This window comes from Prionailurus viverrinus, chromosome D3 (genome assembly GCF_022837055.1).
Source record: "Prionailurus viverrinus isolate Anna chromosome D3, UM_Priviv_1.0, whole genome shotgun sequence".
Classification (NCBI taxonomy): domain Eukaryota; kingdom Metazoa; phylum Chordata; class Mammalia; order Carnivora; family Felidae; genus Prionailurus; species Prionailurus viverrinus.
Window position 1 is genome coordinate 4,918,358 of NC_062572.1, and position 15,827 is coordinate 4,934,184.

General features: G+C 48.3%; 1 protein-coding gene across 1 annotated transcript in view; it reads right to left on the reverse strand.

Moving 5' to 3' along the window:
- Positions 1–4,509: 4,509 nt before the first annotated feature.
- LOC125149325 (transmembrane protein 132B) overlaps positions 4,510–15,827 on the reverse strand; it is a 238,468-nt gene continuing 227,150 nt past the window's right edge. The window contains exons 8-10 of the mRNA XM_047828202.1: positions 13,198–13,468; positions 10,981–11,172; positions 4,510–10,056 (exon numbers count right to left, since the gene is read on the reverse strand). Of these exons, the coding sequence (XP_047684158.1) occupies positions 8,908–10,056; positions 10,981–11,172; positions 13,198–13,468 (1,612 nt within the window). The 3' untranslated portion in view covers positions 4,510–8,907. The remainder of the gene's footprint in view (positions 10,057–10,980; positions 11,173–13,197; positions 13,469–15,827) is intronic.

Sequence of the window (15,827 nt, forward strand, 5' to 3'; positions counted from 1 at the left end):
AGTGATTGTGCTCCCTGCCCTCCCTCCCCACACCCTCACTTTATACCCCTGCCTTCCTAGTGCACACGGACAGGAACATTACCCACTCACAACCTGTACAATCCAAATACACATTCTGATTCCTGCTGAAAAGGGCCACCGGAAAGCTCCTAGGTCAAAGACAGTCGGAACATGTTAGTAGGTTAAGAAAAATTGGAAGTATAAGCTCCCCTGTATGATTTATGAAAAAATAATGCTATTAGAGTGTCAACTTCAATGCTATCCATTATGAATCTTGCAGAGTTAAAACAAGGATATCTAGATACACAACATTCAAGTTCATGCGAAGTATTTTTAGGGCAAGCACCATGAAAAAAAACACTTAGAATACAAAAATATCCACTTTCAACACCCCGACCCCTAATGACCTGTGGCACCAAGCAGGATTCTCCTTCCCACGCAGGTCAGTCCAATCCACCCTGGAAACTCACCTGGTGTTTCTTCGCGCAGATTGATCTCGCCCCAAGGTGGCTTCCAATGTCTTGGTGACGCTGCCTTCTTGAGTTCTGTTCTCATATAAAGGAGGATCAAGGCACAGAACAGGTGCAACGTGTTGCCCAGCCATTCTCTCTTTATAGCTGTTGCCTTTTGCAGGAAGGAAAGGGAGTTTTGTAGAGACCTCTGTACGTCTAGAGTAGTGCTGATCACTCCCCTGGTTACGAAGCTGTCACAGACTCCTCGAACTATCACAGTGAACTGGGAGCACTGGTGTTGGCCCACGGTTGTCACAGACCCTGAGGTAGCCAGTCTGACACTAGGCACTTGCTTTGCTAAAGCTGCTTTTTGACACAGACTTAGCCCGGCCGACTTTAATTCAGGCAACCTAGCCCTTGAAGCCAACTGTCTGTAGAGGGCGTGGGTGTGGTGTGACGGGGTCCCTTTCTTAAACTTTGCAGAGCGGTGGAAACCCAAGGTATGGAAATGTTTTAGCGGTTCTGGAGTTAAATGCAACACATCCCAAGACTATGAATATTAACTGGAATTTTTGATGCCTAAGTTAGTTGTCCTGGGGCTCAACTTAGTGTAAGTGGAACTCTGTAACCCCTGGCTTACAGAGACACATCTTAGTAAAGTTTTTTCTTTCATTAAAATTGACCTTTGCAAACTTTAAGGAAATATGGGCTTTTCTTGGCTTTCTCCAGGAACTGAATTTGCATGTCTTAACTACAGAAACTCACAGACCTTCTTAATGGAGCTATTTCTTTTTTTTTTTTTAACAGTTTTTTAAATGTTTATTTTTGAGAGAGAGAGAAAGAGACAGAGCACGAGTGAGGGAGGGGCAGAGAGAGAGAGAGAGAGGGAGACAGAATCCGAAGCAGGCTCCAGGCTCTGAGCTGTCAGCCCAGAGCATGACATGGGGCTCAAACCCATGAACCGGGAGACCATGATCTGAGTTGAAGTTGGACGTTTACCTGACTGAGCCACCCAGGCACCCCAACGGAGCTATTTCAACACGCATTTTAGACAGAATACTTCCCCCAGGGCACAGAGCAAGCCTCTTTCCCTTGGAATCTTGCTCTCATATTTAAATAAGGCATTCTTTTCTCTAATTCTCAAGGTCATGGCCAACAGCCATCCTCAAGACCCTGAAGACACAGCTAGCTGCCTCTATGCCAGACCTAACGTCTTCTTAATACCCTCTCCTTTGAACACCTATTGGAAGATGAGGTAATTTCCTGGAACCTACCAATTGATTGTTTTACTATAACAAGGAATCATCCAACACGTTTTATTTCTTCATTTTCAAAATGTTTGGAAGTGCCTTTACAGATATGTTAAATATACTGAGAAACATATACAACAGATCATACTGAAAACCGTAATATGAGAAAGACATTATACAACCAAAAAAGTATATAGAAGCACAATGTTATCACAGCATGCTCTGTTTATAATATTGGGCGTGTCCCAGGCAAGAAGAACCCAGCTCAGAAAGATAGAAAGTAGGGGATAACACCTTTTTTATTCAAATGCCAGACAAAATATCCCCGCTGTTGCCCAGAAGCCACCCGGAAGTGAGCTGTGTGGGTCTGGCCGCTCACTGCGCTCTGCGGCCCAGATCAGATCCTCCTGCCTGAGAAGGGTCTGGAATTGGGCAACTGACAGGTAATTGTGAGCAAACAGCATGCTCTTTAGACACATGTTGTAGGTAAGCAGCATTGTAAGAATTGTTTGCCACAGGGAGACAGACATGATCCCCCCCACCCCCCCCAAGACCACAGATCTGCTGTATGATCCCCACTGTCATTCACATTTGTCTTACAGCCAACTGGGGTGATCACTTATTCCTTCATTCTCTACTCCACTCCTGACCTTCATCGTTTTGGCATTTGTTTCAACCCACGATGATGCCTAGAACATCAACTGTCATGGCGGGGGGGGGGGGGGGGCGGGGCGGGGGGGGGGGGCGGGCAACAGATTTGTTCCTGGAATCTGCATTGAATTTTAAATTGGTGTTCAAAATAAGGCTCCCAGTGGACGACAGCTATGGGAAAGGTCACCCACTCGGTGGTCTGTGCCAAGAGGAAGCACTTTGGTCTCTCCCTTTTGGCGAGTCTTGGCATCTTTGGGGATGTGAACTGGCAGTGGTAAGCAAGTTACTGCACCAGACCAACTGAGACAGTCAAAGGTCCCACACAAGTTTACAAATGTGCCAGTAGAAATGCACAGCTAGGAGAGTGGGCTACAGTGGTGAGTACTTGGAAGGGTGTGCTTACCAGTGCCCGATGGGTGCCCCGTGTCAGCCTAAAATATCCATGGGATTACAGTATGTTTGCCCAATGTGGGAATGTACCCAGAGAAAACAGAGATCCTACAGTGGTTATGACAAAGAAAAAAAAAAGGCACACTCTCCAAGGAAGCATCTCTAAGTGAAGAAACTACATTATACAGGCAGTGTCTACACTGGCATCGGTGTTATTTAGCAAGTCAGATTCCTACAAAGGAGGTAATCATAAAGTAGCAGATTATTTCAGCTCCAACCTTATAATGGTGCATGCTCTTTGGCCAAAGGAAGAAAAAAAAGAAGGGTCAGGTCAACAGTGATTTAATCCATCCTAGAGAAGTAATATTTTCAAATAGAGCAGTCAGTATCACATGGACCCCGAATTCCAAAGCAACATCCATCTCTCTGTTTGTAAAGTGCTTGTCCCAACGGGCAGTGGTAGATGCATAAAAAGACCACCTGTCTCTTGGCTTCTCCAGGTTCTAAAGAGATTTCAACCCCCAAGATAAAATTAAATGGTTTCATCTTCAACAACTGACCGAGGGCAAGAATTAAAGCCAAAGAAATCATAAAGGCATCTCATGGAACTTAAAGATTGTCCAGTTTGGACAGCATGATCACTTTCTTGGCCTGGGTGGGGAGGGCCATTGTCCTATTGGACTTGAACTGTTATTTCCCATCTGGAAAGTGACAGTGTCCTGCTCACCTTGAGTCATAGAAGTGTCTATAAACACTAACTCTGGTTACAATGCTTCTGCACTTTCTTGTACTTTTTCACATTTCTAAAAGCAAACAGCTTTCTAGAACCAATCTAAATTGTGTCAAACCATAAAGAAATTAAATTAGGCATTCAGGAGTCCAATACCCCCAAAACTTGAAACGCAGCGTTTGCATTTTGCACACACTCAAAAGTCCCTTTATGAACCTCATTTCAAGCTCCTTTTTCTTTTTTCCTTCTCTTTTAGAAACCAACTGTACTAACTGTATGCATGCACTTTGGGACCTGGGGAGAGCCTGCGGGGTCCGTGGCTCCGTCCTCCCACGTTCCAAGGATGAGGTCTAGGAGGAGGGGGTCGGTGAGAAGCATTTGCCCAGAACGTGGAAAATCCTCCACACCTGGGAGAGCACCTGGGCTCATCGGATGCCTGCTACTCCACAGATTCGATTTCACAAGCCAACCCCATGTGTATACCCAGTGCCTCAAAATGATGTCTGCAGAGCCCATTTGGAGGGCATTTATCGTGACATGTCAAGTTACTGCCAGAGTGGTATCCCCTCCTCCTGAATGCAAGGGACGGCATTTGCCAAAATACCAAACATGACGCTGGCAGTGTCAGGAAGGACACACATGCCAACCGAGGAACTTCGGGGGCTCGGCAGTGCCTGGCCAGCAGTCAGCTGAAATGCTTACGTCAACCTCCCAAGCAAGAGCCTGACAGTCTTGTGTTTTTCTTATGTCTCTAGAGCTCTGCCCGTTCTGGACCCTCAGCACCCAGCCCTCGCCCTGTTCAAGCCCCAGCCCCAAACACATACACACAAGGGAGCCATTGACAAGGGAAGACCAGAAGGGAGACTGAGGTCAGGGGCCACTGCATCCTGCACGTCAGCACTGCCTCCAAGATGGCGTGGCCCTCGACAGGGACGTGAGCGCCACAAGCCCACCTTCTAAGACATCCCGGAATAAGTGTCCCCCAGCTGGGAAAACAAATGAGAAGCTTTCCAAAAGGTAAAAGCTGTTTGCAACTTTTAAGAAACATTTTCTTTTGGTTTCCATTTATTGCTGTATCAAATGTATTAGAAATCTCTGGCTAAGAAGAAAAAATATATATGAGAAGAGTGAATTCATACAGAGGCTGAAATTGAAGAGGGAATGTGTGCATAAAATAAGGAAACAACCGAAGAATGTTTAAGCGTTTATTTTCACGTTAAAAATGATGAGTTACCCTGTGGTTAGAATATACCTTTATGCTGGAAAATGTAGTCACTTTTATCGGAAGTATTTTCAGGAAAAAAAAAAAAGAGGAAAAAAAATCCAGAAGTAATGAAGAGTAAGATCAAAATCTTCTAGCAGATTCCATCCGTGATGCCACCGTGAGCCATGCCCTCTCCAGGCAGCGGTCCTAACCAGTGCCCCGCGGGAGGTCAGGCCCGGTGTTTTCCCCACCATCGGTTTGGATATTTTTGAGCGGGGATGTCTGTACATTTAAAAGCTACAGCATTGCATGCTTTTATTATAAAATGTATTTATTCCTGCGCACTTCTCAGCGCCCCAGGGAACTGCCTCTGTGACATACAAAAATATCTGCTTTCCGTATCTTAGCATAGCCTTTCCACCACCCATCCCGTCCCTTCCTTCACATAACAGGTGATACTCGGTACATCACACATGTATACTGTTGACGGAGGAGACGGCTACTGAGTTTATAAACCATCTGTCGTGTCATTTACAGAGACGAGCATGAAGGATTGAAGCCGTTTATGAGATGATTCGAGTAGAAAACACAATGGTCCTGGTGATATGGAGGAAGCAGGTGCAACCACTCTGTGTGGTTGTTGAAGGGGGACTGCTTAGTTCTCTGATAGAGCCTTGGCTGGTCCCAACACCCCACCATGGGAAGACGCCTTTCTAAGAGGGTGAGAAGAGGGTGCAAACAACAAAATGCACAAAGGCAGACTTCCTAAAACTTAAAAAATCAGCGAAGTACAAGGTACCTGTCTACGGATGTGGCAACGGTACAGAAATTAATCCGTGTTTTCCCTGCATTAACGTTCATACACAGAAACGCTCTGCCTGGAGTTTAAGTCTGGGAGCTTACCCTGGCCAGGGCGCAACACAAAACAGTTAGGAAGTCAGTTAGTCCTCTGCTGGCACGTGCAGAGTGTCCCGAGGTTTGCTGGGTGGCACCCTTCAGGGAAACTTGACGTGTCTTCTGGCTTTCCCTCCGATGCAACCCCGTGTGCTCACACCGCGCTTCTGTCTTGCGGCAGCCGCTCCTCAATCCCTGGGTGTGGCGTGGAGAGCAGCACATCTGGCCGCTGGGAACACTGGTCTCACCCTCCCCCGTTCTAGGTGGCCCAGTCCTCGAGGGTGCCTGGGCAGCCCTCCCTGTGACCCGCAAAGGTCCCAGCCTGTGTCCCAAGGCTTGCTGGCGTCCGCCTCGGGGGTCGGAGGGAGGTCTAAGCATTCGCTTCTTGGGGAGAGGAAGGGACTTTATCAATGCTGTTCTGTTCAGGTTACTACTCACACCGATCAGTTGGATATGTCAGCTATAAAAACCTGGAAAATCCAGGCACATGCAGGTCCCCAGGGAACTGTATTTCAAGGTTTCATGATTTAGGTCTGTTCCCCATCTAAGTTTAGATATGTAGAGGCATAGTTCCTATTCGTTTTAAATGATCTATTGGAAATCAGGCAGGTATAATCCACGGCTGCTGGTCAGCAGGAGATATTTAGAACAAAAAGAACTTCATTGAAATCCCGGATAGCGGAATGATGCCCGTGGCAAATCGGGGGACCGCGGACCGTGCTGGTTCCTGCTACATACTGTTCTCTCTGGCTCTTCACTACCAACACACTCATGTACGTATGTATGTGTGCGTGCGTGTGAGCGTGTGCTGTGTGGTAAGAGGGACCCCTCCTCCATGACCTTCCATTCGACTTTCACGTTGAACTGAATTTGAACGGAAACGGACAAAGAAGACTGTGCAGAGAGCCTGGATCACCCACGGGAGGCATCTTCAGGACCGCGGACAGCTCCCGACTCCTGAGAACCTCTGACGCGTTCTATGTTCTAGTGCCCCCGAGTTTGCGCTCTGCCCACATCAAACGCTCAGACCCCAGGGAATGCTCTGATTTGCAAGCTTGTCAGTAACGCTAATCATGGCGATGGTAACGTCCTCCTTCCTTTCCAGATCACCCCCCTGCCAGAGCCTCACTGCACCAGTGGGGTCAGCCTGTTGTGTGAGAATGTGTGGGAGGCTCCCTATACCAGCTGAATGTCCTCCGTTTCAGACATGAAATCCCCATTATTTTGGGGATTTTGCTGAAGATCCAAAGGGAGAGAAAATTGAGAACGTCTTACAGAAGGAGTGGGACTCATTTAGACAGCTATGCTGCATTAGCGTGTGAACTTCCTTTCGGCCTCCCCAGCTAGCTCTGAGCCACCTCCCGTGCCTCGAACCCCTGGTGACAGTCTCCCCGGGCTCCCTGAGGTGCCCTTCCTGCCAGACGTCAGCCATCTCTTTGCAAACTCCCTCTGAAGCTAACGCCTGGGTCTCCTGGCTTCGTTCACCCACCGAGTTGAAAGATTTTTTTGCAACTTTACCAGCTTCACTCCTCAACCCCCAACTTAAACACAAGATCAACTGAACACTGGCCTCTCAATATCAGGTCCACGTCCCTGGTAACGTATGCACGGTTTACAAACCCACCGCAGTGCTGTGGGCAGGAGACACAGGTCAGAGGAGGCTGGGCTGTCCTGCCCCCACGCACGGAGCCCTTCCCAACAACAACCGAACGCCTCTCATTCTAACAGCTTGCTCAGCAGCCATGAGGAGTCAAGAAACCGCTTCCCCGCGCCTTTGCTGCCCTGGACTTTAAATTTCTATTTCCTAGGGACGTAAGTGACAACAGAAAGCTCGGAATTGGTGGCCTAGTGCACTGTCCGTCTTCACCTCTATCCCATCTCAGTAGAATGTTCTTGTGAGCGTGAGAAATTCTAATCTAACCTGAAATTCTTGCTTTGCTTGAAGCCGTTCATGCAATTCCTTGAAAAATATTTTTGTATTTAAAAATTATGCAGGGGCCATGCTTTTTTTTTCCTGTTGCCACTTTGACTTTCCAATAGCTATGGTTTTTTTCAGCATAACTGCTTAAACTCTTGAACGGCCGTTTATTTTATGCTGTTTGGGGGCAAACCCATTGCTTTTCTCCATCAGAGCACACCCTGTATAGGTTTTATCTCTGCCAGAGTCGCGACTGATGGGTTTTGGGGGGTAAGGGTTGGGGGGGTCATTGTATGGAAGGATTTCTACATATTGCTAAGCGGAGACATCACTCTACTTTCAAATTGTTGTGGTGGTTGTTCCAGTAAAAATGGAAGTTTAATCTGAATGCATTTCCCATGCAATTTCCTTTCTGTGTATATTAGTTTAAGATTTTGATTTCCATTTGGATAACACATTGCGTTGACCAGAAAGCACCAGTATAAAGACAAACTATTTCAGGGTCTTTTCTAAAGCCCTCAGAAATGCACTCCAGGGATTCCCCGTGAATCTTCCACAGGCAGAAGATAAAAAATAAATGTGGTTGACAAGTGTTCACCAAAGTTTTTAAGCTTCATATAGAAAACTGTAAAGAGATGGCCCTCCCTCACAGTATATTAATATTTTGTGTAAAACCCCATGTCCCCAGTCCTGATACAAGGAAGCTTCACAACAAAGAGAAGGAAGGACATTGTGAGGATAAGTTTCTCAGATATGGCCCCTTAGGTAAGGAGTGTGGAAAACTGGAGGACACCTGATGTCCTGCACGGACGCGGCAAACGTCAGCGACTCAAACTCATGTGTAAATCAAACATCTCAGAGAGAAGACCACAACTGCTTTTCTTCATGTTTCAAAAAGAATTCCAGAGGCCAAAGGAAACCAGGTGCAGGTGCAAATGTATATAAAAATAACGAGCAGCGCTCATAACAAATAAGGGCGGCTACATTCGGCATCTTTCGCGTACGTCCAATCTCGGGCCAAGGGCAAGGAGTGTCCACTGTGCTTTAAAAGTTCTAGGAATAGAAAAATCAACACCCAAGCCTTTTCTAAATCCACACGGCCGTTTGTCGCGAGATGACTAACAACGTCTGTGGGGTCAGGTTTATTGTATTTGAACTGAGCTAGTATCAGGCTGCAGATACTACTGTTGTCTTAGAACTTCTCCAGGATCTATGTGTGGCCGCTTTAGAGACATTTCCCGGCTTATCACCCAGCTGCTGTAGCTCTCCGGGCCTCTGACACCTGCTCAGAAAGGGATCCCTCCCAGACCTCCACAAGTTAACCTTTGTTAAATCACCCCCTATTGCTGAACAAACTCACTGCTCCACCGTTCAAAAAACAGAAGGCATAAAGGTGAATACAAACGTAAGAAAGGAGTTCACATCTGGTCTTGCAGCCTTTCCATATAGTCTCTAAGGTCCCGGGGGCCCCCCAGCCCGGTGTCCTGACAGACCCACTTGATGTTATCCTCACTGTCAAACAGGATGGAGTTGGTGTATGGGCCACCGTCCTCCGGGAGGATGGTGGTGTAGGAAGTAAACTTGACTCTCTTCCTCTTTGGGCCCGATGGGTTTATAGGCTCACTTTTAATGTCTTTGTCATAGACATAGTCAGAGGGTCTGAGTAGTTGACTATGGAAAGTCTTCTGGGAGCCGCCGTTGAGAAGGAAGTTCCTCTCCTCGAACTGCAGCCCCCTGTCTATCATGGTTGTGCACTCCTCCGACGGGAGGGTGATGTCCACGGGGTTTTCCAGAAGTTCTACTTCATTCCCCAGCCAGACCCAGTCATGGGAATGGGGGATGTTGCCTTGTTCGCTCACAGCGAACCTTTTGTGTCTGTATTTCCAAGCAAATGCCACACAGTTGATTAAGAAGACCAAAATGGCCAAGCAGAAGACACAGAGCAGAGCGTACATGCCGATCTCCAAGTCAGTTAACCCCCTCGAGGTCACTGTAAGGTCACTGGGATTATTGGGTTCCGGTAACTTCCCTTGAGTGGGGAAGCTTGTGAAGGAGTCTGGACCGCCACTCTTGAGCAACTTCTTATCCTTTCCTTCCAGGGGGTACTGTGGGGTTGTGCTTCTGTTGCTACGTTCCTCTTGGCCAACAGAGGCGCCATGTTGGAACCACTCCTGAACCGCTCTCTCCTGGTTTCCTTCACGCTGTATGGAATTACTGAAGTGGCCTTTGTATTCCCGACTGATGCCCTCGATATCGTTGGTGCCTCCTAGGTGCTCATCAACATTTGGTTCAAATTTGACCTTGACGTTTCCTTTACCCACGGCAAGAACACTCTTCCTCTTGGTCTTCTGACAGGGTTCGCTAATCATCATCTCTAGTTTAATCAAGGGACCTTGCCCTTCACCCTGTGCAACCACAACTGGCCATTGGGACTGAAGGTTTGCCTGGACAGACACCACCATTTCATCCAATGATGACACAGTAACTGAAAAATCCTTGGGATCGTAAATGTCTAATGGTGTCACCGAACCATCACTGAACAAAATCCAAGAACTGACTATTGCTTCCTAAGAAAAATGAAACCAAAGCATTATGTTATAATCAGGTTCCTTCAAATTGCAAACATAAATACGACTTCCTATATAATATCATTTAAATATACAGATGGAGAAAAATAAAGTTCTATGGTTTAAATCTTGAACCGTTCCTGGCATGCCTTGAACTGACATCAATAACATACTACTGCTCCACTGATATGCGAAGCAAATAATATACTTTAATGAATGCATTAAGGTGCATATTAATTTATTGCATGCCGCACAACAGAAGTTGACTTTGACCTTTCTAAAAAACATTTCGAAAGATCAGGCAATTTATCTGAATCAAGATCAGGTGCAACTAATCAGGCTACTGCTCCAGATAATATCGCTTTGAACATTCTTTATTAGGAAGCCAGTGCTGATGAAGCGAAACACGCACTGGGTAAGGAGCCTGGGGAAAGATGCCTTATGGGAAGGAGCTCACCGGAAAGGCACAGCACCCTGGTGTCTTTATAAACACTCGTTATGAGTTTAAAGGTGGAGGAGAGCTTCAGAGTTGGCAATGACTGTAAACGGAAGCGATTTGGGGCCCGTCAGCCACGCGTGTTCAAGCAGCTGACGTGGAATTTCCAAGTATCAAAACCACCTGCTTTGGCAAATGGAGAAACCTGTGATCCTATGGTCACGGGACAGCAGAGTGTGCCAAGCACAGATAAGGCTGCTGCAAAGCGAGTGGAGTATGGACGCATGGTTGACGTATAAAACCATGAATGAGGAAAACGTATCTAAGTCGCTGGTATTTTTCTCGAAAAAAGGCAGGGCCATCTGGATAAGAAGCAGGAAGGAGCTTCACGGACCACCCATCCTAGCTTCAACTGATGCCCTCTGCAGATGCGCGGGGGAGGGAAGTGGTCTCAAACGACCGGGGACAAAAGGACTCTGGGATCCCACCTGCTGCGGGGCTCGGAGAACGTCCTGGGCAGCCACCATCGAGACGATGGCTCTTTTGTCCGCTCTGTGAGGCTTCAGGGCAAGGGACAAGCCAGCCACCAGCTGCACGCCCAGGTCGGCGATGGTGACGCGGTCATCCAGGACGATCACCGTCTTCTCGGCCAGGATGGAGTCAGAGAGCGGGGAGAGGACCTTCAAAGGAAGTGACCAAGCTCCAGTGTGTGCTCCACTCAGTGGTTTTAAACTCCTAACTGACCTTTTCCATCAGCGTGTTCCCTCAGTTGTCTGCCAAGTGAGTGCGCTTGGAGAACTCTGTAGGGAAGGGTTATGCTATGGTCCAGTGACACTCGCCAACTGGAGGAGTTTGACAAACATCATGTTGGTCCATTTCCTTGCCTTTGACTCCTGCCATGACAACCACAGTGTATTTTCTGAGAAGAGCTCAATTTCACATAGAGACAAGAGCTCAAAGTTGCCCACCCTGGGACCAGGCACTCAAAGAGCAATGGTTTCCCAACAACTAATATTTAGATGTGAAAATGGCGGAATGGGCCATCTTCTCCTGCTCACATCCTTCCAGTGGGCACTTAGCTGTGCACTATGGGACAACAGTGACCGTGGTGTGGGCCACTGTGTCACCCCTGGAGAGACCACATAAGCCAAGTGGAGGAGGGATTGTTAACGTACTGAGAAGTCACTCCTTCTAATTTACCATCTAGTCTGCAACCAGTGGTGCTTAACAAATGGACAGGAACATCCAGCAGGCAGAATTTCCAGAACTGCCCCCCTCCCCGCCTCCCCGAAGATGTCCTCACTAAATTCTCAAACCTGGGAATGTGATGAGAAATCACTTCTCATGATTATGTTGGCGTTTCTAAGGCAGGTGCAGCTTCAGACAGGGAGCTCATCCTGGATTATCCGGGGGGGCGGGGTGTAATGAACATCACAGAGGTTCAAAGCGTGAGAAGGATTTGACCTAGCTATTACTGCTGATGGAGGGGCCACATGAGACATGACGTGCGTGGCCCCTCTGGGAGCAGTGAGTGGCCCCTGTTAACAGTCCACGAGGAAACAGACTCCTCAGTCCCACACCCGTGAGGGACTGCATTCTGCTAACAAGGTGAATGAGCTGGGAAGCAAATCCTTCCCACAGCCCCCAGAGAAGCCCAGCCTGGCCATTACCTTCACCGCAGCCTTGTGATAGCCTCAGCAGAGAACCCAGCCCAGCTCTCGTCGACTCCTGACCTACAGAACTGAGTTCATAAATGAGGCGTGCTTTTAGCCGCTCGTTTTGTGATAACGTGCTACGGAAGAATAATACAAAATATTGCACGTTTCATCCAGTTTCGTCAACATTGGCTGTGGCACCACCTAAAATATGACTTAATTAACTACGAGTGGTAACACTTTAAATTTTTGCTAGAAAACGTGCTGCAGCATCTCTGCATAATTATGCCATTCAAACTGACCGGGAAAATAGTTTTACTCTTACTCTAGTAAAATACAGAGCACTTCGTTGTGGATTTTTAAATTATTTTTAGTGCAAACATGTTATTTAAGAATTTACTGTCCACGGGGCACCTGGGTGGCTCAGTCGGTTGAGCGTCCAACTTCAGCTCAGCTCGTGATCTCACAGTTCGTGGGTTCGAGCCTTGCGTCGGGCTCTGTGCTGACAGCTCAGAGCCTGGAGCCCGATTTGGATTCTGTGTCTCCCTCTCTCTGCCTCTCCCCCACTCTCATGCTCTGTCTGTCTGTCTGTCTCTCTCTCTCTCAAAAATAAACATTAAAAAAAACTTTTTTTTAAATTTCTGTCCACTGTTCAAAGTGTAACATATAGCTAAGTGGTTAACCCTCAAGGTTAGGAAAATAAAACTAGTTTTCTCGTGTTTGACTGTCTTCTATTAGTGGTATATGAAGAGTAAATTATCGTTCTGGGGGAAAGGTGGCTTCCACTGTGCGTTTAATTTAGCTTTGGCAGTAAAAGAAATTAGGGATTTTTTTTTTCCCCTCAACTCTCCCTGAAATGCAAAAATTAATTTAAGTTAGATTATGAAAATTGGTGAATGTTCTACAGCCGGTCATGATTCTCTTGTGCGTGCGCACACACACACACACACACACACACACACACACCTGCCCGGCGGCATCTACCTGGAAGCTCGTCAGTACAGACTGGGGCTGGGGCTGGGGCCCTGGCAAGGAGTGGGTGGCCCGTACCTGCACGGTGGTTATCCCTGGCTCCCGGCCCACCAGGGTCCTGCCGCCCTGCAGCTGCGCGATCCTTGGTTCCTCCACCTTCATGAAATCCGTCACCAGGTCGGTGATGTCAAACTGCCAGTCGGGGCCCAGCATGTAGCTCAGCTGACTCAAGTCGGGCGCCTCGGCCACAAACTGGGTGAGGACACGCACCGTGGCATGCTGGTACTGCAGGGAACAGCCTCGCCCCTTCTTCTCCTCGTCCTCCTCGTCCTCGCTCTCCCGGGTGGGCCTGGGGACACAGACAAACCAGGATAAACGCCGCAGCCGTGGAGAAGCTTCGCACGCCTCGTCTTCCAGCTTCTCTGGAAGCGTCAGAACACGTGGCGTGGTTTTGCTCCCCGCCAGGCCCGCGCACCATTGGTTCGTTCCCCGTCTGTTCCTTTTCGGTGCACCTGCTTGGAGCACGGAAGGCGAGCGCCACCCCTGCCTTCACGCGCCCAGCATGCGCCCAGCACCGCGGGACATGCTGCCCCCAAATAGGCAGAGGTTGAGTTCCTGCCCTGCGTTCTGGAACTCTGTGGTTTGAAACTGTCCCCGCTGCGGGAACCGTGAGGTCCCGGGTCAGAAGAGCTGCTGGGCCCAGTTTTCACTCCTCACGGGAGTCTCACACAGGCCCAGGCAGCGAGATTGGCTGCCCCCCTGCTCCCTCCAGGGGTGCAGTCAGGTGTGAGAGGGGGAGGACAGCCCCTGAGGATGGCTCAGCCCTGTCTCCTGGCTGGCCCTGGACAGGGAGGCCACCCCCTGGCCCACCTGTGGCACTGTCACAGAGCTGCTGAGGGGTTCCTGTGGGAATCTCAGGCGCCCTGGCTCAGAGGACCTTACCTGCCGCCCCGCCTGTGCACGGCCCCAGGGGAAAGTCCTCGATGGCTCTGCTATTCCAGGACCTTCCCCTCGAGAGGAACCTGTCCTGTGTGCTTTTGCGAGAGCACCTTGCTTGGTGAAGGGTCTACGACCGTGGGCAGACAGGGGTGGCAGGGGAGCCAGGGGCTGTAATTCACACACATCGAGTCAGCCCTACTATGCGCTGGGTCTGGGTCTACCCACTCATACGGGATCATAGAGCTAACAGAGCTAGCCATCTAGGGGCGGGGTCCACGCCCAGGCTGCTGTGCCCCTCGGTGCCCTCTTCCTCCTTATAGTGACTTCCCTGCATCTTCAAAACAGTCATGAAAGAGGTTCCTATTTCTTTTTTTTTTTAATTTTTTTTTTCAACGTTTATTTATTTTTGGGACAGAGAGAGACAGAGCATGAACGCGGGAGGGGCAGAGAGAGAGGGAGACACAGAATCGGCAACAGGCTCCAGGCTCTGAGCCATCAGCCCAGAGCCTGACGCGGGGCTCGAACTCACGGACCGCGAGATCGTGACCTGGCTGAAGTCGGACACTTAACCGACTGCGCCACCCAGGCGCCCCAAGAGGTTCCTATTTCTACACGAAGCCGCCGAGGCTCGAAGTGCTTAATACACGGTCTGGACAGCTGGCGATCAGCAAATTTACAGAGTTCCGTTTGACTTCGGAAACCCACCTTCTTTAAAATGCACCCTCCTGCCTCCCTGAAAGGTCTGGGAACCATTTGGAAAGGAATGGTGTGTAACCAGCATCCATAAAGAAGCATGTTGTGGTTTCCCAAAGCGAGGAGTAAACATCTGTGCTGGAAAGTGAGATGGTTTTAGTGGCAAGGGACATATCACCAAAAACACGAATGACATTGCGCAAAGTTATTCCCATTCTATTTTTCAGTCCTTCCGATTTGATCACGGGGAAGGAAGGTCTCTGGGGCTGGGCTGTCCCTGACACTTATCTGACACTTGCTGGTCGACTCATGAAAGACCAGCTCAGCCAGGGGCACCCGGTGGTTCAGCTGGTGAATCGTCCGACCCTTGGTTTCAGCTCAGGTCATGACCTCATGGTTTGCGAGATGGAGCCCCACATCAGGCTCTGTGCTGACAGTGGGGAGCCCTCTTGGGATTCTCTCTCTCCCTCTCGCTCTGTTCCCTCCCTGTTCTCTCTTTCTCAAGAGAAAGAAATACATTAAAAAAAAAAAAGACCAACTCATATAAACAGCAGTATCTATACAGAATGTAACACCGATGTTTTCTTTTCTCTGCATTAATTTCTACCAGTTGGCCATTTTTGATACTTATGTAAAATTTCCCTTAAGTAAGTGAATAAAAGCAAAAAAAAGAACAATATTAAGTATATATTACAGGTGGCATTCAAAAGGGGCAATATCATAAAAGTGGTGAGTGCATAAATGAACTATTAGAAATACTGTATTACTCAAACCATTCTGTTATTTTGGGACAGATAGCATTCTATTTTTTTTTTAAGTTTAAATTTTGGGGCACCTGGGTGGCTCAGTTGGTTGAGCAGCAGACTCTTAATTTTGGGTGAGGTCATATCTCATGGTGTGTGAATTCCAGCCCTGAGTTGGGCTCTGCACTGACAGCACGGAGCCTGCTTGGGATTCTCCTTCTCTCTCTCTCTCTCTCTCTCTGTCTCTCTCTCTCTCTCAAAAATAAACTTGAAAAAGGTTAAATTTTTCATTAATTAGAAATTCACCGTAAGTTAAAAAATCACGTACAGGGA